The following is a 26,105-nucleotide window of genomic DNA, read 5'->3' on the forward strand; positions in this document are numbered from 1 at the left end:
CGGAGCAAGCTCTCTTCGAGTTAGCAAGGTGCTCTGCCTGGTCTCGTGAATAGGAGAAGCTCGTGTTTCGTTTGTCGATAGTCGGAGCGGTTCTCTTCGAGTTGGCAGAGTGTTCTTCTTCCGGTTCGTTCGTCGAAGGAAGGTTTATTTATCTGCTTTATTCACTATTTCTTGTAATCTGTTAAATAACTTTTTAGTGAAAAAGGTTAATCACTATTTATAGTGATTAACGACTGGACGTAGATTCTTTTGAATCGAACCAAGATAAAAATTGCTTGTGTGATTTTCTATTCCCTACACTCTTTATCTTTTACGCATATCAACTGTTTGATAAATTTTCTCTAAGAAAATTGTTTTTCTAAAACAGACCATTAAACTTGATTTGTGACCGTAACACGCTTTCTAAGTATTTTATTCCGCTGCGCGACTCTATAACGGTACCGATTGTTCCAACAAGCTTCTTCGACAAAATTCACCTCTAGTAAAGCTATATCAAGTCCACCACTCCCAACTACTCTCCTAGAGACCATAGTTAAAGTCCTCAAGGTCAGCTCCCAAAGACCTCTCAAGGTTAGCTCTCAAAGCCCCTTCACTTTTTGCTAAGGCACATGCCTTCATTCCTTGCTGCTATCCCAGAGACCACAAATGGAATTCTCAGAGTCAGCTCCCAAAGAGACACATGCCTCCACTCAGCCCAAAAGTGTCATTACTAACAAGATCAATCAAAGCACAAAAAGCTAAAATTACATTCCCATCACCAAACACAACATTTCACACACTTTAGCCACTGAAACTTAGCAAATAAAAAACATACGTGTAAAGCATCCTATTGGTATTTTACATAATAATATTAAAAAAACATTATAATTTTAGAGTTTATAGACATAACTAAAGAAATAAATCTAAATAAAAACATTATAGGTAAGACTTAAGTTACATACTTCACTTTCCAACATAAGGCTTCTAATAAACCATCATAATATTTTAATATAATAATAATAATGATGATAACAAGAACAATAATAAATAATAACAACAATAATAATTTAAATACATATTGGTATTTATTATATATTCTATCTCATGTAAATATTTTTCCTGAATTTTACACGAATAGTTGAGGTTGAATGGGTGAGACCGAATAATTGAGGCTAAATGAGATCGAATGACTGAACTAACATTTCAAGATTGAAAAGTCGATAAAGAAGTCAATGTCGAGAGGTTAAGACCAAATGATAGGGGTCAAATGGCCGAGCTGAATTATCAAGGTCGAATGGCCGAGCCGAATGGTTGAGGTCGAATGATTAAGCCGAATGGTTGAGGCTAAATGTATGAATATATCGGTTGGTTGAGGCTAAATGTCTGAATAGACCGGTTGGTTGAGGTCGACTGAATAAGGTCGAATGATCATGGCAAATTCTATCTGTCAAAAATAAAAAGTCGACAGAAAAATCGAGGTTGAGAGGTTAAAGCCGAAAGGCCAAATTGTCAAGATTGAAAATTTGACAAATAAATTCAAGCTGAATGGTTAAGGTTGAATAGTCGAGCCAAATAATTGAGTCTGAATGATTAAGGTCGAATGGATAAGACTAAATTGTTGATATGTTGCTCGGTGACGTCTTCCACTACTACATGATTTGTGATGTTCCTTATGATTAGTTGGAGATTAAAAAAAATGCTCACTAGGCCCAATGTTGAGCACCAAAATATTTATGTAGGATCTGTTGAGTACTCTCAATTGTTTGTCTTGAATCTCTTCTATCTCTTGTTCGTTTGGTGTCTAAAATCTCCCATATTTTCAAAACTACTCAAATGATACCGTACTCTGATTTTAAAGTCAGTAGGTAACCAATCACTGTAATATTAAATGTTATAATGCATATGTCAACAACTATACATTAAACCTTTATTTATAGTAATTATTATAAGTTTTACCTTAATCAATAGTTAGGTATTTGTGATTGTAACATCCCAAATTCTCACACTTGATAATTCATAATTTATATATTGTAACATTACATTTACGGTAGCATCCCGTAATCTCACACTTAAAAATTCATAGTTGATATACGTCTATACATGTTTTAAACTCAAATTTCAACTACAAAATTATAACTTGAGTTCTTCTACTTTATTCTTCTATCTTTCTCTTCATTGGCAGTGAGTCAAACGACATTCCTTCATCTGCTCCCGTATAACGAATTATACGATCATCGCACATACCCAAACACAAACACAAACAAGTAGGGTGAGCTAACATGCAACCAATCATTTATAAAACATGCATATTTACTTTGATGCACTCAACAAACCTCATATAATAATTATGTGAGACACACTCATACCATCATACCACAATCGCATAATAGATACTCATCCAACAATACCACAATTACTAATCGACACTCATCCTACAATACTTAATAGACACCCGTTCCACAATACTCAATAGACACTCGTTCCACAATACTCAATGGACACCCATTCCACAATACCCAATAGACACTTATCCCGATGATATGTTGATGAGCGGTCAACGGGAGGTTACGCTCTTGTAATGCCTTCTTAGTCCTCAACACTATGTCCAAAACCGGCACATAGACCAGGACCTACTGCCTCTCTCACCACATAATTCATCCTTCTCAACTTGAGACTGGATGACTATTAGAGTATCAGGATAACCTCTAACTACGGGACCCTCAACATCAACATATACACACATACCATGGCATTACAGAATCTCTCCGCGAGACTCATACCATGCTCACATTCCTCAACTCATTATACCATTACGAAATCTCCCCATAATACTCATATCATGTTCAGATGCATAAATTCAAATCCAGTATAATAAATTACAATCATCACAGAAATCATACAAACTGAATACATCACAAAATAAATTAACAATACTAAAATATCACCATAAATGGTCACCGGAGAAGAATCAAATGTTTGACGAATCAAACTCACCATAAACGTCAGTACATATGACTAGTCACAACTTACTGGATTGGACCAGGGCTGCTCTACGATCACAATTATAATTCATAATTCCATATATACCACAATAACATGAATTCATCAGAAATTTTCATTCCAACAAGATATATTGCACAATAATTTAACAGTACTCAATCTGTACAACAAGATTTAAGTTAAAAACATATCGAGTAGACTTTCAGGAAAGAGAGGTGTGTCACAATGGACAACTTAAGTATCAAGTCTTTCCTTAACCAAAGTGTTCCTCAACTAGTTTTTAACAAATTTCTTATTTACAGATTCAAAACAACAACATATAATATTAACACCGAAATTCAATATAGATAGATATACAGTAAGCATTAACCGTATTCACACAGAATTTTAAGACGTGAATAGTAATACAACAATACTAAATTATAATATAAAAGCTTAGAAAGGTTAGCTCCCCTACCTCTATTCCAGACTTCTCTTGCTCCGGATTTGTTTCCCCGAAAAACCTTCCAGAGCCTCTACTCTTCTTGCAACTAAAAATTTCTGCCTAACTCTTTCTTCTCTATTTCTCAAGGTTTCTCACTTGATTCTTCCTCTCTTTGTGCAAAATAGCCTCCCCTCTCATGGCTATTTATAGTCCAAAAATTTTACTATTCATTAATTTTTTAATATTATTTATTATTTTAATATCTTAATCACCACTTACATAATGGATTGCTCAATAATGTCTTCAAATCTAAATGCTTTCTTCATTATCAATATTTTAAATTTTATTTTAATTTTTCGTTTTTTTAATTAATTTTTTTAAACAAAAAGGTAAAAAAGAGTTTAAACCTATCACCAAAATTTTTTACCAATTAAGCTACCAAAATTTCTTATTTAACTTTCCACATTTTATAAACTTATTATATTTTCCATTTACAAAGAAATTTATTAATATTAATAATAAAATTATTACTGTTAAAGTAAATATTTTTTATGTATCTTACCGTGATTACCATTAGTTGATTTACCGATCAATCAAAATATTAACCAAAAAGATCGAAAATTTTATTTATCATAATGATCTACCAATGTGATTGACAAATATAATCAACAAAAATATCGAAGAGAGTGATCAATCCATTAATATATTGATCTGTCTGCGTGGGCCAAAGGTATTTAGCATACATTATTTATCAAAAGACCTAAGTGTAATCACATTTTAACATATTTTATAGAATATTTTAATGCATGGATTGCTTAGTCGAATCTCAATTTGTTATCCTATATTTAATTGATGGTTCTGAGTTAGTTCTCACCATTTTCGATCGTCGTGAAACTCACGTTTTCTTGGCTTTACCCAGAATTATTAGATTATTAAAGAATAGGAAATGAAAAAAAAATACACTCCACTATATCTTTAGAAACAATTTTTTAATTGAAATCTGTTTAAAATATATTTTTTATAGATATCATATACCATTCAACGAATCTCGTGTCGTTTTACAATTTTTATTTTGTAGTGAATAGAAAAAAATGTGTTAAAATAGTTTTTATTAAATATTAAGAAAAATTAATAATGTGATGAATTCTTCTCCACCATGTAACGGCACAGTTACAGATCTCATTTGGTGAAGTTTGCATCCCAAACAATATTAATTATGAATGTTATATAATATTAATTTACAGCAGATCATTTACCATGTTTAGTTAAACAAAACAATTCAAATAATGTTGCAGTAGCAATTCATTGGATCAAGTGTAACAAATATAAATATAAAAGTCATTTGAAAAGTTGTGACTTCAAGATATACTTTCTATATTTAATGAAATTTTATTTGTAATGGCACGTTTTTTAAATGTTATACAATTAATACTGGTTTTTTTATCAGCACTAAGACTGTAATTTTGAATATATTATATATTTTTAATTTAATTCTATTATATAGCACATGAGTTGAAGAAAGAGACTACAAACTAATTTGAATATAGTGGGTCCAATTTTAAAAAACATTTATGATCATCATTAAAATAACTGAGTTGAATCTTTGCAGATTTAACAGAATAGTTTTACCAGCTTACCACAAATTAGACTTCTTTCTCTTATGTTTTTCAATAATTATAAATAGTCGAAAGTTTTCTTTTCACATTTTCCGTTTTTCTTTATTTTCAAATAGAAATAAAAAGTTAAACATTTACCTGAAATTAAATTAAATTTAATTTTTTAACGACAAAGGTATAAAGGTTATTCAACTCAAATATATTTACATATAACATATAATAACATCTTACATTAAAAATCCTCAAAGAAAGAATGTCATGGATACATTAGAGTAGGACTAATGTCATCTTTTCTTCTTTTTTAAACATGAAAATAAATTAACTTGTGCAAAAAGATATATTAACTAAGTTTTTCTTTTTTTCTATTTCACATCAATTGACATTTTTTTACTTTAATTTTTCTCTTTGGCTTATCTTTTTCCTTTTGGTTTTTTAGAATATAGAGAAAATAAGTTATTATTTGTTACGACAAAATGAAAACATATTTCTTAACAGACAAGGAGAAAAGAAAATAAATGACAACACAAACACTTAAAATATTTTATGAACTACAATAAAATAAATACAAAAAAAAACTTAAAATGAGTTTCATATCATTTCACATAAATGTGATAATATAAAAAAATACTAATATTATCTTACAATCAATTAAAAATTAAACCTTAAATTTATTCCTAATTTAAATATATTATTCATTTGTAAAAATTTATAACCAAAATTGTCATTATATACTTCTATAATTTTTTATACTCATATCACGATCATTATTATTATTCTTTAGTTAATTCTTTTACATTTAATCACAAACATACTTTTTATTACTAAAATAAAACAATGAAATCAAGAGTCGTGTAAAACTTTTTTTTGTGTCAAAATCATTATTTCTGTTGCCTGTAATAACTGTCATGATCAAAGTTGGCTCCATTATTATGATGCAAACTGTGAAACATGAAATCAAGATAACGATTCAGCGTTTTTGGCCCTTTGGTGTGTCGTTTTGCAAAATACTATTGAACACGTACCCTCGGCATAAACTATTTTATGACTTTCTTGTTTTTAATCACTATTAAAACACTATATGAAAACATTGATCATAAAAAAATGGTTGCATACATTTTCAAAGAGGAAAATTTTATGTAAAAAAATGGTGTAACGTATTTTTTTATCTATAATAACATCATACTAGCATAACCCCACTTGATCATATTATTTAATTCTCACATCAAAACCCCGTGCATATACAGAACGTGTAAAAAGAAAGACACTAAAAATTATATCAATTTCAGGAGACAAAGATGATTAATTCAGTCAACTTTTGGAACTTATAATAAACATGGAATTGTTCCAAGAACTTTTGTTTATACTTAATCAATCGCTTGAACTTTTTTTAATAAAGTAGAATAATGATAGATGATATATATTTACATTTATTTAATACATATTATAAAAAAAATAATTATAAAAGATAATTTTTTTGTATTTTTAGAAGAAAAAATAAAAAAATAATATCAAATAAATATACATAATTTGTATGTATATCATTTTTCATAAAAATAAGAATAAAGTTCATTTGACTGTTTTATTTTATTGATAAATTAAATTGTTCTTGTCAACTTAGTTATGTTCTTTCAAGTTTAAACCAAGAAATTTACTTATTTTTCAAAAAAAAAAATTACATATAAAATAATAAATCAGAGCAGAATTTGTTTTAGCAAGAGCACCGAATTTAATTTAATTTTTTTTACGATTTAATTTAATTTTAAATATTAGAAAAGACCAACTTGTGTTTATATCTGTTATTTAAGGTGATGTCTCTAAGAAAGAAGAGAGAGAGACATAATTTGTATTATCTGAAGCTGGCGGAGGAGCCCGCTACTACTAACGGCACATGCTTCTTCTCCGATCTCCGCTACCCTTTTACGCGCCTCTCGTGTTCCTTTCATCCTTTTAACAGACACTTATAATCCCTGCATAAAGCCTCTTTCTTTACATCCTTTCCCTTAGGAACACCGACACCTAATTCCCACGTGAAACATTAAAAAAAATTCTTTTTTTTCGCAACCCACTTTTCCCCTAGTTCTAATATTTTCCATGAATTGTTCAGAGTTTAGAAAGCTGTTTTCTTGTGTGGTGGGGGTGCTGCCTTTGTGGTTATTATGGTTTGGAGGTTCGGCCATGGCAGCGAGTGAAAGTGGCAGCAGTTCCAGAGAGCTCGACCAGACACCAACGTGGGCCGTTGCTGTCGTTTGCACTGTTTTCATTTTGATTTCCATAGCACTCGAAAAAAGTCTCCACAAAGTTGGGACGGTACGCAATTAATTAATGAATGAAACTCTGAATCTCTCTTTTTTTAGTTATGGCTTTCATTAATTCTCTCGCTGTCCGTTTGCTATTGAATTCAACTGTCTTTTCTTCGTCTCTTCAATCCGTTTCAGAAATAAAAATACTGTACCTCTTGCTTTCAATTTGTCTCCTTCAACTTAATTTCTTATATCAATGTTTTTTTTTCTTTATTTTTTATTTATTTCTTAGATCAATGATTAGTAGTTAGCTGTGACATTATGTGCCTTATCACGTTTTTGTGGCTCCCTTGATTTTTATCTGTGAGAAATTTTCAAAACAAGAATCTGAGTTGAAATTTTTTCTTCTTCCGTACAGATAATTGATCTACTCAAAATTAAGAGTTTTCTTATTCAATTTATTGTTATAATAATTCATGCAAGTTTGTTGTTACACAATTTTAAGTAGATGTTTTTGTTCGTTAGGGTTCTGTTTTTTGTTTTAATAGGAGTGAATTTTTCTATTTGTCTCTTTTCCCACTTTCCTTGTTGTGATCAATGATTATGATGGGTGTGCTTTGGAATTCTCTAGTTGTGGTATTCTGTCTCTCATCTTCTGAAAATTTGTTCAGTGGCTTGGAAAAAAGCAAAAGAAGGCTTTGCTCGAAGCTCTGGAGAAGGTCAAGGCTGGTAATGATTAAAGTCAAAGGCTTATTTTCAAGCTTTATTTATGTGAAACAATAATTTCACTTGTCATATTTTAGTATATTTTATTCATTCTTTTTTTTTTTCCTGCAGAGTTGATGATTTTGGGTTTCATTTCACTGCTTTTGACTTTCGGGCAGAGTTACATTGTCAAAATATGTGTTCCTGAAAAGCTGGCAGACAAGATGTTACCATGTCCATATAAATATAAGGATGCTGAAAAGGCATCAGACGATGGAGAGAAACATCGTAGAAAACTTTTGTCTTATGAACGTAGATATTTAGCTGCTGATACTACCTCGTTTAAATGCAGCAATGAGGTATAAGTATGTTCCCTTATTCTTTGTTCCCTAAAATAGCTGTTTGTATAATTGTTGATGGTTACAGGGACATGAGCCACTATTATCCGTGAATGGTTTGCACCAGTTACACATCCTCATATTCTTCTTAGCAGTCTTTCATGTGCTTTACAGTGCTATCACAATGCTTCTTGGAAGACTGAAGGTCTGTTTGTTACTTTATATCTTTTAGACTAATTCATGTTTCTTCCATTCCTGTGCAAGGATATTAAGTCGGATTTACTCAACCTTTTGCCTTTTGTTCTTGCTTTCGAAATTTTAGTCTATAAGATTTATATATTTATGGCTGAAATTGATTTAATTTTGAATTTTCGATGAAACTAAATGCCGTTATAGTTCTGTAAAAGTTCCAAACATCAGAGTTTTCTTTCTGCAGATACGTGGATGGAAAGCATGGGAGGCAGAGACTTCAACTAATAATTTTGAGTTCGCGAATGGTATGGTTACAACACTGTGTATGTTTACCTTCGATTTTACTTGCAAGTTTAATCTTGGAAATACCATTATGAAAAAACCTCATGCATATATTTGAGCATTTCCTGTTTATGTGTGCAGCTGCTTCAAGATTTAGGCTTACTCATGAAACATCATTCGTGAGAGCTCATGCAGATTTATGGACAAGGATTCCCATTTTCTTCTATATTGTAGGGTCAATCTTACTAATCTCTAGTCTAATTTTTCTAACAACATTAGGCACCATCATAGGCATGTAATATTTATTAAAGAAACAGACAAATTAGAAAATCAAATTGGTCGCCAATTTTGCATGTCAAATGATGTATACCTTGTATGATGTAACCCATCTTTCATTTTCCAATTTCAGAGATGCTTCTTTAGACAGTTCTATAGGTCTGTAACTAAGACTGATTACCAGACTTTGCGGAACGGGTTTATCACTGTGAGTCAACACTTCTTGTAGAAGAGGATGTTCTTTTCGTTGTGGATTTACCTTTTCTTCTATATTGACGATGAATTATATATAAATATACATAGGTGCACCTGGCTCCTGGAAGTAAATTTAATTTCCAAAAGTATATCAAAAGATCATTTGAAGATGACTTCAAGGTGGTAGTGGGAGTCAGGTAACACTAACAACGGTAAAATTTACATGCAGCCTTATATTATTATTATTTAAGGTTATTTTTTCTTGTAGATTTGACATGTGAGCTAACTATGTTGTTGACAGTCCTGTTCTCTGGGCGTCAGTTGTAGTTTACCTTCTCGTCAATGTTAATGGTGAGTAACTTGTTTGTGTTTGGTGTTTGTTAAATACAGTGAAAATTATATATGGGATTAATCTCCCTTGTGTGACATAGGGTTCTCTATTTATAATAGAAGAAATATGGACTAAGCCCAAAATACAAATAAGAAATAATAACAAACTAAAGGAAAGATAAAAGATAAAGATAAAAGATATAATATTTCTAACACTCCCCCTCAAGCTGGAGCATACAAATTGTATGAACCAAGCTTAAAATAATTGAACTTGGTTTTGAACTAGATGATTTGTCTTCAAGAGTGTGAGGCAAACAGAGATGGGTTATCACATGTCAATGAACAAACAGCAGCTTGTGAAACTTTAACTTCAAAAGTAGATGAAGGAGAGCAACTGGAGAAGGAGGCAATAAACACTTCAACTTCAAAAGTGGATGAAGGAGAGCAGCGGAGAGTAGCGGAGAAGGAGGCAATAAACACTTCAACTTCAGAAGTGGATGAAGGAGAGCAGCGGAGAAGGAGGCAATAAACGTAGTAGATCTGTGCGGCAGATACAATAAGAAAGGAAGAACAAGGCAAGAACAGCAACACAAAGGCGAAAGCGGAAAAGATAGCACTAGACCCTGGTGCATCAACGACGGAGACGAAGCACAAAAAAACGCAGAAAGAAGAAGGAGGTCCGAAGATGCGGAAGCATGCGGCGAGAAGAAGACAGACGTCGATGGCAGCAATGGCTGCTCTGGAAGGTCTGAACAGAGAGAGGGAGGTTCGGTGAGACGACTGGCAGCGGCGCGGTTTGATACCGACGCCGAGAAGGCGGCGCGTGATGAACACGCGTTCGAGATCTACTTCCGGAGAGTGGAGGCGCGTGACAGCGCATGCAAACGAGACAAAGACGGCGACCGCCAGGGTTAGGTCGCGCTTGAAGAGATGGTCTAGATCCACTGGTCACCGGTCGAAACTGTGACGGTGGCCAGTGAGAAGGCGTATGGTCGGTGGCAGCAGAGAGCGGCGACGGGTTCAGAGGAGGCAGTGGTTCCCAGGAGACTTGTCTCTTTGATTCTGGGTGCTGAGATTTAAGAAGAAGAGAAAATGAATCTTATGAAATTTTTAGGGGCTGCCGGCGGCCATGACGGCCGGCCGCCGGCAGACAGCAAAGACCACCGGAAGAGATAAAAAAACCTTCTGATACCATGTTAAATATAGTGAAAATTATATATGGGATTAATCTCCCTTGTGTTAAACACACATAGAGTTTTCTATTTATAATAGAAGAAATATGGGTTAAGCCCAAAATACAAATAAGAAATAATAATAAACTAACTGAAAGATAAAAGATAAAGATAAAAAATAAAAATAAAAGATATAATATTTCTAACAGTGTTCTATGGAATTTGTTGATTTTTTAACTGAAAATTCAACTAAGTTCAATAAAATAATTTCCAGGATGGCGTACTACACTTTGGGCAGCCGCAATTCCTGTTGTTGTGAGCATTCTGTTCTCTGTGTATTAAATTCTGAACTTGGCTGGCAGGGATCTACAGTTACAAGTCATTTGATTGGTTGCAGATAATTTTGGCAGTTGGAACAAAACTTCAAGCCATATTGGCAAAGATGGCGATTGAAATCACCGACAGACATGCAGTTGTCCAAGGAATACCTCTTGTCCAAGGCTCAGACAAATACTTTTGGTTTGGTCAGCCACAGTTAGTCCTTCACCTTATCCATTTTGCTTTGTTCCAGGTATTCGATGGATTTCCTGTTAGTATTAGAAACTAGAAGAATGTTTGAAAACCATTTTACTGAAACAAAAGAAAAAAACCATATTTTCACATAGAGGCTCTCAAATAAGCCTTCACTTGTAGTTGAATGCAACCTTATCAAGTTCAGGAAAATCATATTCTTTTCTGATAAACTATGAAGCAGCATAGGAGCAATGACATTTTCCAGTTGTTTGAATTTGCAAATTCAAATTCAAATGTATATTTGAAGGAGCTTTATTTCATGTTCTAGAAAAGTTAACCGCTAACTGATTTTCTTACACTTGCAGAATGCGTTCCAAGTAACATATATCTTGTGGATATGGGTAACGAAGCTGACGACACTATATTGACTATTGGCTTATGTGTTTTTGTTGTCTATTTTCTTGAATAATCAAAGAACACTTTCTTTACTTGCAGTATTCATTCGGGGTGAGAAACTGTTTCCGTAATGATTACAAGCTTGCAATAATGAAAGTAGCTTTAGGGTAAACCTTTTCTTCTGAAATTCTCTTTGCTTTTGAAAATATCGGGCAGAATCATAGTTAATTTGATTAATTCTGATGGGTTTTATTCAGGATTGTGATGCTATTCCTCTGCAGCTACATCACCCTCCCATTATATGCTCTTGTAACTCAGGTATACCTACACGTTTTTGTTTCATTAAATAATATACATGCTGTTGATGACAGTAAACACACATGGACATACACACGCAGATGGGTTCAAGGATGAAAAAAGCGATCTTTGACGAGCAAACAAACAAGGCTCTAAGGAACTGGCACATGGCTGTGAAAAAGAAGCAAAGGGTGGTGAAGCTAGGAAAGTTCAATGCAGAATCTGTTGATGGAAGCCCCGCTGCTTCAACTTCAGCAGTGCACCCTTCAGGGCCTACACTTCACCGTTTCAAAACCACCGGCCACTCCACCCGCTCCCAGTCGTACGAGGATCAAGATCATGAATACGAGTCCGATGTTGAGTTGTCTCCTGAGTTGTCCCAAACAGCCAGCTTCATTGTGAGAATGGATCATGCTGATCACCAACAACTACAAGAACATGAACATGAACATTCTGATGAAGAAACCAACTCTAGTGAAGAAGCTGAATTCTCTTTCAAACCTAGTGATCTTGTGGAAAAACCACCACATAGCTTATAATCATATATTCATCTTTTATTGTTTGATTTATATTTAGATACGTCATACGCGGATTTTGTACATTCTTCTTCTGCGTAATTTCACTTTCCCCTGTTCGCCCTTGCATTATACATCTGTGTTTTCGAAAATAATTGACACACTTCTATATTTATTTTAATACATATTATAAAGATCAAATAGTCATAAAATAATAAATTTTATATTTTTAAAAAATAAAAAAATTAATATCAATTGAATATAAAAAATTTAGATATGATAAGGTACATTTCTCATATATAATGCTCTAAGAATTAAAGAATGGATCTTTTAAATAAGGGTAAAAAAGTATTAAGCTTAATTGTATTTTTTATTTATGGGGAATTGCAATTGTAATATTTCATCTCTTATATTATATGTGTATCTTATATTATATATGTGTAAGAGTAAAATGATATATTGCTGTTATATTGAATCTTTGTTAGAGTTAAATGTGTTTTTATTCTTTAATTAAAAATTGAAATTATTATTATTTTTTAAATTTTGATCTAATTTAATTTTTTAACTTTAGAAAATATGAATTTAATTTTTTTTAACTAAATTGTGTTAGGTTATTTCACATTGAATTTAATTATTTTAAATATGTTTTTTTTTTAAATTTCAGATAATGACATTTTAGAAATGGTAGTAGTTTAAAAATAGTGAGATTCAATTATTTTAATATTAAATGGTTTATTTATAAATAGTTTTGTTATAAACGAGTTTTATTATTTTAACACGTACCATCTCTCTAGAAAACACTTTTCTAGAGTTCTGTACCTTTTATCTAAGAGTTCTAACTCCTAAGTCATCTCTTTGAGATCAGGAAGTACCTAATCAACCATGGCAACGAGGTCTACGTTTCTACACAATTAGTTTCTTCAATAGAGCAAGTAAGTTTTGACTCCTTTTTCCCTTTCGTTCTTAGTTTGAGATCATGCATAATGATATTTGTCGCATGTGTTTTCAGTTATCTTGTATGTGTTTCTAGAAATTTCTTGCGTTTTAAGCAATCAGTGAGACGTCTTTAGAGTTTGATAGTATTCTTTTAAGGTAAGGAAAACTAAATATCTAAGTCTAAATTAATATTGTTTTAAGTTTGGTGGTTGTATGTTTAATTACTTGGTAGAGTACTAATTTCAATGTTATGCTATATTAATTCAATGAAATAATGTACATGTTTTGGATTGTATGATTGAAATATGATGGGATGCAATTTGGTTGTTAATGTGGTCATAAATTGCAATGCATGGAATGATATTGATGTTTGTAGTTGATGGTAACGTTTTTGAATTGAGGAGTGACCAAAGTTATAGTTTTAGTAGCTAAAAATGGGGTTTTAATAGTCAAATTGGTGAGATAGAGGTTGGCTTGGTAAATATGGTTTTTTTAGGTCTGTTGTGGGGCCAATTATAATCTGTTAAAAGCATGGTTAGTGTGGAAATTGTTTTAGAACTAAAGAGGATGGTTCATGGTTGGTGTTTGAGTGATTTTTAGTGTAAATGAGAGGTTAAAATGGTGAAATTCTGAAGTAAAGTGTTGGAACAAGTTTGGGGCTTATAATTGAGTCAATTAGAACTTGTCTAGGCCTTTAGTTTGCTATTTTGTTGTATGGAGTGATATAATTGAGTTTAGGTAGTCTAGAATAGTTGGTTGAGGTTTGGAGTGTTCATTTGAGTTAGAGGTTTGTTCTTAAATGTTTCTCAGCGCCTAAGAGGTTGTATAGAAACCATTTAAACTTGTACAGAGAGTCATCAAAGTCAGAATAAGAGAGTTTTTCAACCTGTTGCAGCTTCCAAGCCATTTTTCGTGCCTAATGTGGGTATCAAGCTGCTATGAAGAAAATTTGTGTTATTGTGTGATTTTGGATAGCTTGTAAGAGTGCTTCTAGTTCTTTAATGTATGATCAATAGTTTCATGTATTGGTATACTATGTAAAAGTGAAAGGAAATGTGTATAAATTATCAAGTGGGTTCAAAGTTATGAAAGTTAGTTCAAAGGTGAAACTTCGTGGTGTGGTTTCAAGTATCATGAGTCTGAATGTACGGAACTCATTCTTGGGGGTTATCCTGACACTTTAATGGTCATTCATTCTCAAAAAGAGACGATTGACACATGTGGTGATGTGAGAGCAGGAGGAGGTCTTAGTCTTAGGTACTTCCAATATGATCCAAGGCGTGGAACAAACTAACCTTGTGAGTATATTAGGGTGAAATTAATTGGCAATAGCTTTACAAAGCAGTAGAAGCCACCACAAGTGCATAACCTGCCATAACTCGACATTCATTCTAAGTCCAGACAGTTCAGTTAAAGTATGGTCATGTGTAAAGTGTTTGGTTGGTTAAATTGTGTTATATGTATCATGTGTGGAGTGTTTAAAATATTTAAGTATATTATGAAATATTTTGTATCACTAGCTTACCCTTGCTTTTTGTGTTTGTTAGTCTATGTGTTGTTTTCTCTTTTGCAATGATCACCTTAACCGGTGTGAGCTTAGGAAGGAGACATCTTTTCAGTTGACTTAGCAGTTGGTTGAGAGAGAAGCGACATGATAGATAGTTTTTTGTCTTCAAGGGTAGAATCTTCTACTCTAGTAGTATCAGGTTCCTTGTAAGTTATCATGTATGTACAATTTATTTTAGTAGTTTTACACTATTAAAATGGGATATTACATAAATGTGAAACCCCAAAAAATGGTACCAGAGCAATTTGTCCTTAGGATGACCAGCGGGTTGTGGGTTTGTCGTGCCTTTCCTATGAAGAGTTGAGTCTAGGTGACATGATTTTTCATGGATTTCTAAGTTTCAATCGTAGAGTTGATGTATCTAACTGAAAGTTTTGAGAACAGAAAATGTCTTGATAGGAGTAATGAGGGTGCACACTCATGACTCAATATCAAAGATGTTTTTCCTTTCTTAGTTTTGAAGGTTTGGGGAAAGAAAGGGTTGTGGTTCCGGTGTTGTTGTCTATAGTGATTCTTGTCTTGTTCTTGTCTTTGTGGTAGTGTTTTATACTACATAATGATAGAGGGATGCAAATTCAAAGAAAATTTGACCTGTATACCTTTATTAACTTTGGTTAAAGCTTTTGAGACAATTTTTTCCCCTCAAAGATAAGGAGGTGTGTGGTGTGTTGGAACTTAGGAGTTAGAAGATAAGAGTTTTTAAGTTTGCAATGGACGAGGAAAGATGTTGGAGTTTAGAAGCATTGTTTTCGTTGGAAGGTGTTTCAAGAACCAAGTTAGAGGATCAGATATCACAAGTTTTGCAAGAGAAGTTGGATTCAGAGTCTAGAATAAAACATAAGGTGTCAATGTGCACTGGTGTAACAACATTTGAGAAGACAACATGGCTGTGCATATTAGTGATGCTTGAAGATTTGAAGAAGAAAAATGGTGGAAAGTTTAAAGTTAAAGTTAAAAAGGGAATATAAATTCTAAAGTAGACCAAGGAGAAATCAATCTTTAGAAAAGAAGTATAAGGCGAAGAAGAGTTTGAGGAGCAGTTTGTATAAGGCAATAAAGTGGATTGAGGGAGAGTTGGGTAAAAGGAATAATTTCCAAGTTGAGGGAACATGAGGTCTTTGGAGAAGAATTAAGTATTGTAAGGATCTTAAGCTAAGTAAAATGATTGAAAGGAGATGGTTAAATTTTCTCAAAAAATGGATGCATCAAAGTCAAGTTTAGAGGGATGTTTCAATATTAGTGGTTTGCACATAAGGAAAGGGTTGACCTTAGGTGAGGTGAAATATTTCAAGCACATAATGAAGAGGTACATCGGAAAGCTATTGTTGTAGAAAAGGTAAGGTTATGGAATTAAGAGTACGGCGAATGAGGAAGGGAAAAGAAAGGCCTTGAAATAGATGAAAAAGCGCATTTACTATACAAGCTGATGAAGTGGTAAGCAAGAATGACCAGAGAGTTGGAATTAGTTGAGATGTCCAGTGTTATGAAGTTGTGGATTGAGTTTGAGGTTTATTTCATTAGATGTAGTAGCCCAACTATATCTAATGATTTTCTAAGTGTGATCGAGGAGGAAACAATTGTTAGATCCTAGTCTACAAATATAGTGAGACAGTTTGGTACATGTTGGGTTAGAGTGTTTGAGATGGAATCGGATGGGAATAGTTATGGGATTCTAGACGACAAAAGTTAGTTGAGAAATAGACATAGAACGAGCTAATGAGTTTATGATGAGTCATAAGATGTGTTGAGATTCAGAAGCAGAGTGTCAATTACAGATAAAATAGAGTAAAGATATTTATTCTTGAAAAAGATTTTAAGTGAAATTGATAATGTTTATTTAATTTTATTAAAGATTAAAATGTTTTTGTAAGAATAAAATAATTTTGACGTCTAATTTATATATTTATCTAATTACATATCACTTTACTTAACTATAATTTTACAATAATATTTATTAAAATAGTTAAACAGTGTAATTACACTAACACAAATAAATGAATCGAGTAGATCTATCTTAATTACACTACATTAATTATATAAAATACAATTTGAAAATTAAACATCTTTGATGGGTCAATTCAATAATATATAATGGATACGTTGAGTTTATAACTAGAGTGAATCGAATTAAACTTCCTCATTTTAAATTTAATCCATAATTGACTAAGTCTTATAAATCAAGTTGAGTCAGTTTAATAGCATATTAGAATGGAAGGTAAGTGGATGGTTTCCAATGAAGTGTAATGATCACTTAAATATCTTGGACATTGGTGGGATTGAAGGGATAAAGCAGAAAGAAAAAGAAAGGAAACCGTAGAGAAAATGACCATTTCAATGTGCGTTGAATTTGAAGCCAAAATGATAGGTTAACAATGCATATTCAGATTAAACGTCGACGTTTTCTGTAAAGAAAATGTTCCCAATGTGTGAACAAAATTCTAGTCCTACATTGTTGGACATAGTTATGTTGTATAAAAAATATGCGATCTGATAAAATATAAAGTAGCTTTACCTAATGCTAAATGTTTTTTGCAGCTACTTATATTCGCACTGTGAGATATGAATCTGATAAAATGTTCCAAGTGGCGAAATTTTAGTCAAAGAAACACGGCGGGAGGTGAACTACACAGTCAGAACTGTGTAGTTTTCTTTAGAAAAGTCTTCGTCTTTTTACCCGTTTATGTGTCACACTTCAAAGGTTAGGTATTAATACAAATCATACATAGAAATTAATAATAAGAAAATGTATATAATTTTCATAAGCAAAATTAAATTACATATGTTCATAAGCTTTTAATAATAATCATTTTCAGTCGTTATAAATTGATAGTTCCTAATTTTTGAAATTATATTAAACAAAAATAAGCGAGAGATAGGTTGGATATCCTTATTTGATCTTCTTGGAATTATATAATTTTTAAAATTTCCCATTTCATTCGAGGGAAACGGTATAGAAATAAAAAAAAACACTTAAGTTATAAAAAATCATACTACTTTATTATTTCAAATAATAGAATAAAAGTGAAAAGTAAAATGTATTTTCGAATAAAAGGTTTATTTAGAAAAGCTTTTTATTGAAATCGGAAAAAAATATTTAATCTCAAGAAAACATTCACAGCCATCCTTTAAAATACGTGTAATTAATTAAATAAAATTTGGCTATTTAGCAAAATTATGTTATTGATTATTTTCATAAGTAAGGATTTTGAAAATCAAATTAAATTAAATATGATTGAAAATTCCTCTCATTATCAAATATTCAATCATATTAATTATGTATTTGTTATTCTCACAGTCTGAACTACTTTGATATTGGAGAACCTTTGATAGTTATTATTAATCGGTTTTTGAAGGACATGACTTTGATTTGTGAGACCAATTGGATATGAACACTCAACTCCATACCTGAAAAGTTTTGACATCCACCGTGGAGTTGAGAGAACAACTTGTTAATCTCATGATAACTACAAGAAAAATCACGAGCAACATAATTGTGGAAGTAATGGATAACTAACCTAATATGATAGAGATGATGAGAAACTTGCAAAGATAAATGGAGGAGATGCAAAGAAAGTATGAAGAAGAGTTGAGGACCCTTTGTGTCGAAAACATAGTCATTTCCTAAGAGTAGAGTGCTAAGAATCCTATGCCTCCTTGACCAACTTAGTTCGTGCAAACCAGGTAGCTTGAAGAATAGTGCCACATTTTCCATGAGGGCAATTTAGGGGCTAGCAAGGATCACGTCTATCGCAACTATGAATATGATTGTGATGCTTCCATTCACACCAGAAATAATAGAGAAGCCTTTACTAAACAAGTGGACGATGCCCGTCTTATAAGTACGATGGTTCTACCAATCTTGATGAACATCTTAGAAATTTCATGATCTCTTCTAGTGTAAAGTTTTCTCCATCTTGCCAAAAGGGAGATACTTTGGCTTAGTTCCCCTTGCTAATGTCAAACTCCATAGATAGCATTGTCATCATCCATTATAAGTTTAAGGTGCAGTTTGTGACTAACTGACCACGTTATCTAACAATCACTGCCTTGGTGAATGTTAGGCAAGAAAAGGACAAATCACTCCAAGCATTTATGGAGAGGTTTGGAAATGTGGCAAGAAAAATAGGAAATATTAGTCGTGAAGTGACTATGCATCACATGATTACGGTCTTATTGTTAGGATCATTCACTGATATTCTTTGCATGAAACCTGTAGAGAATGTGGATGAGCTGAGGCAAAGGGCCACCAAGTTCATGCAAGTGGAAGAAATGCATAATTTCATAAAACAATGTGAGCAAAAGCCTCGTTTAGTGATAAGAAAGCTAGAAAAAAACCACATGGTAAAGAGAGTGATGCACAATCCAAGGATGCAGTCTAAGGGCCATGATTTTACTAGTATACTTCTCTCAACACACTCCGAGCGAATATACTTGAAAAAACTCTTAGCGTTGAGATAATACCTATTTGCAGGAGGAAGCCCACTCCTCCAAATGTTGATGGGAATAAGCATTGCCTATACCATAAGAACTTCGGGCATACAACAGAAGAATGCACAACCTTACGTGAAAAGATTGAAGAGTTGATTCGATGTGGGACACTTGAAGAAGTTTGTCAAAACCAAGTGGGTATAGTCGAGCCCCCCTCGTATGCATAACCCTAAATGAAGTTTTTCAATGGGAGTCGAGAACATACTGCCGTAGAGAACCATCCCGATGCAAAAGTCGAAGTCAAAGCAAAGATTGATTGCTCAAGGGGCATATAAGTATAATCTCTTGGGAATTCATGGGAGGCGAATCCTCAACAGTCACTCGTAGAAGTGATAACGTTGTCGTTGACGCAATCAAATTAGTACTACTAAACTATAACAACTTCAGTATTGCTAAGATAGTAGGCAACAAAATAAAAAGAATAAATTCAACCCTAAGCCATCTCCTAACGAACACGAAAATAATTCTTAACACATTAGTTCTTATAAAAACTATACAAAAGGCTTAATAAAACAAGCAATAAAGAATATAAAGATCTAAAAGATTAAAGAACAAAATAACAAAATATAGATAAAAAAATAAATTTATAAAAATATTTAAAAAGAGAAAAACAATGATAAAGAAAATAGGTTGATTTCACTCCTTTTCAAAATAGGATTCATCATTGGTTATCTAAATACTATTGTTCAATTAATTATTGTCTTAGATTTTTAAATTAATCAATGTAAATTCTCAATTAATTTGTTGGGGTTCTCACTCTTAACCAAAGTACATTCTCAATTAAAAGCAATAACTTAGTAGATTAGTCATAGTAAATTTAACCAAAGTACATTCTCAATTAAATATTACTCCGCCTAATCATGTTTATTCTTTTACCTCTTATATCAAGTAAAAAACTAATTAACCAAAGTACATTCTTGATTAATTCTTACTAAAGCTTTTACCACTAATCAAAGTACATTCTCAATTATTGGCAAAAACTCATTCAATCACATGAAAGTTTCTAACTTTAATGAGAGTAATTCTCAATTGAAAATAAAAATCCTTAGACTCATATGATTGATATGTTATGTAGATTTAACATCATGCTAACTTGTTATAATATAAAAATCATTACTTTTACTTTATTAAGAAGCAAAAGACATAAATAAAAATAAATCATAACAAGAATAAAAAAGAATAAACAAATTTATTCATCAAAAAGAACAAACAAAAGAACAAAATTGCGTTTATCACTAAACGTTCTAACTATTGTTATGGGGTTATGTCGGTGTGAAAAACGTAATAGGACAACCTATCAATACCTCATGGATAAGATTTTTCATCACTAGATTGGGAGCTGCATGAAAGTTTATATCAATGAAACTACTGTGAGATCTCAGTCGGTCAATAAGCATGAGAATAATTTATAGAAGGTATTTGGACAAATGTGGCAGTATAACATGCAGTTAAGCCCCTACAACTGCATCTTTGGGGTAGGAACAAGTAAATTTTTAGGCTTCATGCTCACCGCTCAGGGCATATAATCGAATCCAAATAACTACAACACCATTTTGAAGATGAGAAGCACACAAATTTTAAAGGAAGTGCAAAGGCTTGTTGGTCGACTGACGTCCCTTTCAAGATTAATTTCTAGACTAGTAGGGAAGTTCAAACTGATCCTGAAAATAGTGAAGAAACAAACCTCTGAAAAGTGGGACGATCGGCGCGACTATCTTCACTAAAGTAAAGACCATATTGGCTAGCCATCTTGTAATGTGTTGACTGGTCACTACACATGAACTACAAGTATACTTGGCGATAACGGAGGAAGCCATAAGTGCAGCCTTGATTCAAGAAATTCTTGAACAAAATCTTCTTTATTTCTTTAGCAGGGTCTTGCAGGATGCTGAGACGTGTTACCAACAAATTGAAAAGGTAGTGTTGACATTATTAACAACGACAAGACGATTAAGGCCATACTTTTAGAGGTATCAAGTGCTTTTTCGAACAAACCACCCAATTGCAAAGATCTTGAGAAAACTTGACTTAGCCGGTCGATAGTCAGCTGGTTCATGGAGTTGTCAGAGTTTGACAAGTCAAGGCGACCATCAAAATCAAACATGGAAACTTTATGTTGACAGATTGTCTGATAAGAAGGGCGGATGATTCCCTAGTATTCAAGTTTAATATATCTAACAACCAGGTGGAATATGAAGCCTTGATAGTCGGCCTAGCCTTAACAAAGGATATGGGAGCTTGTAACATTGATTGTAAGATTGACTCCCAATTTGTTGTCAGATAGATGAAGGGAACATTTCAATTGGAAGATGACGAATTCTTCCAATATCATCATAAAGCTACTCAGCTAATAAAAGACTTTGAAGCAGTCGACAACCAACATATACCTCAAAAGAAAGTGTCAGGATCAACGTATTGTCTAAACTGACAAATTACAAAGAAAATAAACAATTGTCTACCGTGATAATACAAATGCTAACAAAGTTTACTTTGGAATACATATTTGCATAAGTGATCGGACGAGAAAACTAGAAGAAAAAGATCAAATCACTGATGAAAATCAGGATGAAGACAAGAGAATAAGTTTGTTAGATGCATAGAAAAGAAATGACAAACGTTTGGACATAAACATACAAAAAAAATAGTAATGAAAAAATAAAAAATGAAATCAAATGGAGAAGTTTTTATGAAAAAAACCTAGTTTGGAAACAAACAAACAAAACTCTAAACAAACCTGCATATTACAAGTTTACACCGAACTTAAAAAAACCTTCAAAATATATAATTATGATTCATGAAATTTTCATGATTTACAGCATTATATATAGTATAGACTATGATTCGAAATCCTAATTTTAAGCTCCACCTTCTTTACTATACCACAATATTATTATACTTAAACATAGTTTAACTTCAAAAAGTATCTCCTCACTTCACTACTAATTAATTTTAAATCCACAAATCCATTATATATTTATTGTTTGTTAAAAAGAAGAAATTAAATAAATATTGAATTTGACCTATTATGACTAAACATTGTTTGTTTCTTATTTACTTACACCCTCTGCTCTGCTGAATCTTCCTTGGTGTTTCTTCCTTCATGGATCTCTGTTTGCCCATTCCTGAGAAAGCGCCAACCCTTTTCCTTCACCAATGAGTTCCCTCCATCATGCAATGGAACTATTAACTCCAACAAAAAAAAAAAAAAATATATATATATATATATATATATATATATATATATATCAAACATCTTTTTTATTATTGGTATTTTTCGTACCGAAGGACACATGGTGAAAGAGGAAACGATGCTGCTTTTTCTGCACTGTCACGCATCCACTGCCCAATTCAGAAACAAATAATGGGACTCACGTTGCTTCACTCCCTGTCAATCATTGATTTGGAGTTGCAACATCATTAACTATTCAAATAATTATTATTATTATTCTGCAACAAATGTTGTGAAGAAGTAAAAGGTTGTTCCGACCTTGCCCCCACCCTCCCCACCCTCGCAGACACTTGCACATGTTTAACGAGTCTTAGTGCCATAACCAAAGTACCAAAAAACAAAAGCCTACTAAAAAAACAAACCCTTCAAAAGACGCACTGCTTCAAATTCTCACCTCCTTCCCACTTTCTTTCTTGTCAGGGCTCCAACTTCATGTTACATTATGTTAAGTTACCATATACCCATAGGTTTATAATTTTTGCCAAACATACACAACCCATTACGGGGACATTTTTTTATGTCCAATCAATTCCACCCTCTTTTAAAGTGTCTTTCTTTCTCTCCCAGCAAAAAGGGGCAAAAAAAATTCCTTGCATGAGAAACCGAATTTGGCTGAAGAGAAGGGGTGGATTAGTGTTGGGATTAGACATCTCTCTACTCGTTAAAACAACACCCTGTATTTCAGGTCACATTTACATCAACTTTCTCTAAAGCGCAATACTTTCCACCTGTATTCAGAATCTGTGATCTTCTTCTGATGTTAACATGTACACATATTTCAGATACATAAAACAAATCACAAAAACCTATAAATTTTTTATTATTGGATTTGGTTTTAGGAGTAAATTCATGAAATAATAATGAAACAGAGTGAGGAAACTACAAGGGACAGAAAGCTTGAGGAATAAGGAATAGATACGTAAAAATAGGTTTTGTTGAGTGTGTACCTGCAGCGTAAACGTGCAGTGTCAAGTGGGCAGAAAGAAGAGTGTTGTGTTGTGTTGTGTACTGAGTAGTTTATGTTTTGTTCCAAGAAACACGAAAAGAGAGTGAGAAAGGGCCACTTGCTACGTACAACTATTGCTTATTTTACATTATCGGCACTCTTTTTAAGAACTCTAAACTAAGGTAAACTTGTGGTTTTGAACGCCCACAAGTTGATCACACAATCAGGATGCCAAGATACAGCTGCAAACTCCCACCTTTTAAACCTTTTGCCGCAATTGGCTAAAAATTAATCTCTCTCTTCCTTAATTGGGCTGCACCAATTTTAAATGCCCCAGCTCCAGATTCGAATATATTTCCTCCATCCCTTTAAAATTAACTTTCTCCCTTTTTATCATAAATAATATCTTACTTTATTCTTCAATTCAAATATTAAATACCACTAAATGGTTTTACTTGTAGTCACGTGGTTCGATGCGGGGACTCGCAGTGATCTGCCACAGTACAATTACAGTGATAATCAGATGAGATAAAAAGGGAAAAGAAGTAATATTGTTTTTGAAAACATAGGGCTTAAGGGATAAGGGAAGAAGCATTGGGGAAGGGTTAAGTTATGTGGAGTTTTGTCCCTTAGCTCCTGGGCCACTTGCAGAAGGGGCCACATTGTTGTACCTACCAAACAAAGAAAGAAGTCCTTCGCTTCATCTTTCTCTTTCTATCTTCCTTCTTTCTAGTCATGATCTTGACTCAAGTCTTCTTGCAACCCTTAATCCCTTATCCTCAACCGCACTAACCCCAATATTTTCCACTATCAACCCCAAACCCTCCATCAATGCAACCTATTAATACCTACCTCAATTATTTAACCCTCCCAATTCCTCACCAAACCCAAAACCCAAAACTTCACTCTCTCTTTCTCTTCTTTTTCTCTCTCACTCTTATTCTTTCAATTCAAAACCTTTTTTCTTAACCCAAATGACGCGCATGCTCAGAATTCTCAAATCTGCCGACAACGCCACGGCTGTTGCAGCGGCGGCTCCGCCGCCGGAGGCGGTGGCCCTGGAGTCCGATTTCGTGGTGATTCTGGCGGCTCTCCTGTGCGCTTTAATCTGCGTGGTGGGACTGGTAGCCGTGGCGCGGTGCGCGTGGCTACGGCGAGGGCCGGGTGGAGGAAACTCGCCGCGGCAAGCGGTGGTGAACAAGGGGTTGAAGAAGAAGGTGCTGCAGTCGCTGCCGAGGTTCGCGTACGTGGACAGCAACCCGAGCAAGTGGGTGGCGACGACGGAATGCGCGATTTGCCTCGGTGATTTCGCCCCCGGCGACGAGATTCGTGTTCTTCCGCAGTGCGGCCACGGCTTCCACGTGTCCTGCATCGACAGGTGGCTGGGGTCTCACTCCTCCTGCCCTTCCTGCCGCCAGGTCCTCGCCGTCGCCAGGTGTCAGAAGTGCGGCCGCTTTCCGGCCACCGCCTCAAGAAGCGGCGCCAGCGAGCCCGAATTAAAGTCCAGAGAAGACAGCAATGCTGCTTCGATAAGTAATTGCAGTAATAACAACGGTGATGGCGGTGGAAGTGGTAATCACGCGAATCATCACCATAGCCACCACTCTGACAGTGGGTTCTTGCCGTGAACATAATTTCTGTATTTATTAGTTTTTCTTTTTACTTTTGTACCTTTTAATCCCTTCAAAGTTAGTGGATCAAAGAGATCGGAATTCTGGCAATTTTTCTCTCTTCTTCTTGTGTATCTTGCACATATTAGATTGGCTGGCGTAAGATAATCATGTGAGACACGATGTAATTAACCAGATGGAAAAAGTTCAAAGTGTGAAAGGGAAACAGTGTTTTCTAAAAATTAACATTGCATCACTCTTAGGTGGAACTTAGATTCTGTGTTGGTGTCTAAAATTACAGTCATTTTGTTTTTATAATGTGATGGCATAAAAATACTGTTTTTTTAATACCCATTTTAAACTATATTATAAGACAGAAATGCAAGATTGTGTAAGAATGAAAAGTGAAACCCTGATATTTTTAATATGGAAATGATTGGAGTTCAGTCTTTTTAATAATTTCAGAGAACAAAGTTTAAAAAATGTGTAGGGAAAAAGATGGTTTTCCTCGTTGAGTGTTTTTTTTTTCGCCCTTTTTTATTTATCAGTGAGTGTTACTTTTTTCTGACAAGGATAAGTTTAGTAGGAAAAAGTTGGTTAAATTAAATATTTTGTCCAAAACTTACTATTAGTGTTATTTTATTCCTTTTAGGAAGGATTATTATCTTATCTAAGAATTTAATGTTGTAATTGTCATTAGTAAGAGCATTTATCAATTTTGGACAACAAGAAGATCTTTTTTCTACAGTTGAATTTAGATATTTTTACTAAAGGAATCAAATTAGATTTTATGAACATTCACTGTTCACGCATTAATTGAGTGATATTTTTCAGAGTTAGATGAAGATATTTTTACCAA

At 33.4% G+C, this 26,105-nt stretch overlaps 1 protein-coding gene and 1 pseudogene across 1 annotated transcript; both read left to right on the forward strand.

Moving 5' to 3' along the window:
• The first annotated feature begins 6,839 nt into the window (after positions 1-6,839).
• Positions 6,840-12,599, forward strand: LOC124847232 (MLO-like protein 10). The gene is made up of 15 exons (XM_047324674.2): positions 6,840-7,326; positions 7,931-7,988; positions 8,097-8,323; positions 8,391-8,507; positions 8,739-8,799; positions 8,918-9,006; positions 9,186-9,260; positions 9,356-9,444; positions 9,549-9,598; positions 11,024-11,064; positions 11,147-11,320; positions 11,628-11,663; positions 11,758-11,825; positions 11,916-11,976; positions 12,057-12,599. Exons 1-15 carry the CDS (start codon positions 7,111-7,113, stop codon positions 12,492-12,494), a joined length of 1,800 nt encoding a protein of 599 aa, XP_047180630.2. The 5' UTR covers positions 6,840-7,110; the 3' UTR covers positions 12,495-12,599.
• An 11,883-nt stretch (positions 12,600-24,482) lies between these two features.
• On the forward strand, positions 24,483-25,357 carry LOC124847233 (RING-H2 finger protein ATL8 pseudogene; annotated as a pseudogene).
• The last annotated feature ends 748 nt before the right edge of the window (positions 25,358-26,105 follow it).

This window comes from Vigna umbellata, chromosome 10 (assembly GCF_029865625.1).
Source record: "Vigna umbellata cultivar VRB3 chromosome 10, Vumbellata_1.0, whole genome shotgun sequence".
NCBI classification, from domain to species: domain Eukaryota; kingdom Viridiplantae; phylum Streptophyta; class Magnoliopsida; order Fabales; family Fabaceae; genus Vigna; species Vigna umbellata.

What these genes read in the sequence shown, in the direction of transcription:
- LOC124847232 (XM_047324674.2), top strand. Translation starts at nt 7,111, where the DNA reads ATGAATTGTTCAGAGTTTAGAAAGCTGTTTTCTTGTGTGGTGGGGGTG. An exon ending in TTCCCATTTTCTTCTATATT is followed by an intron (nt 9,007 to 9,185) that starts GTAGGGTCAATC and finishes TTCCAATTTCAG; the next exon opens with AGATGCTTCTTTAGACAGTT. An exon ending in TGCGGAACGGGTTTATCACT is followed by an intron (nt 9,261 to 9,355) that starts GTGAGTCAACAC and finishes AAATATACATAG; the next exon opens with GTGCACCTGGCTCCTGGAAG.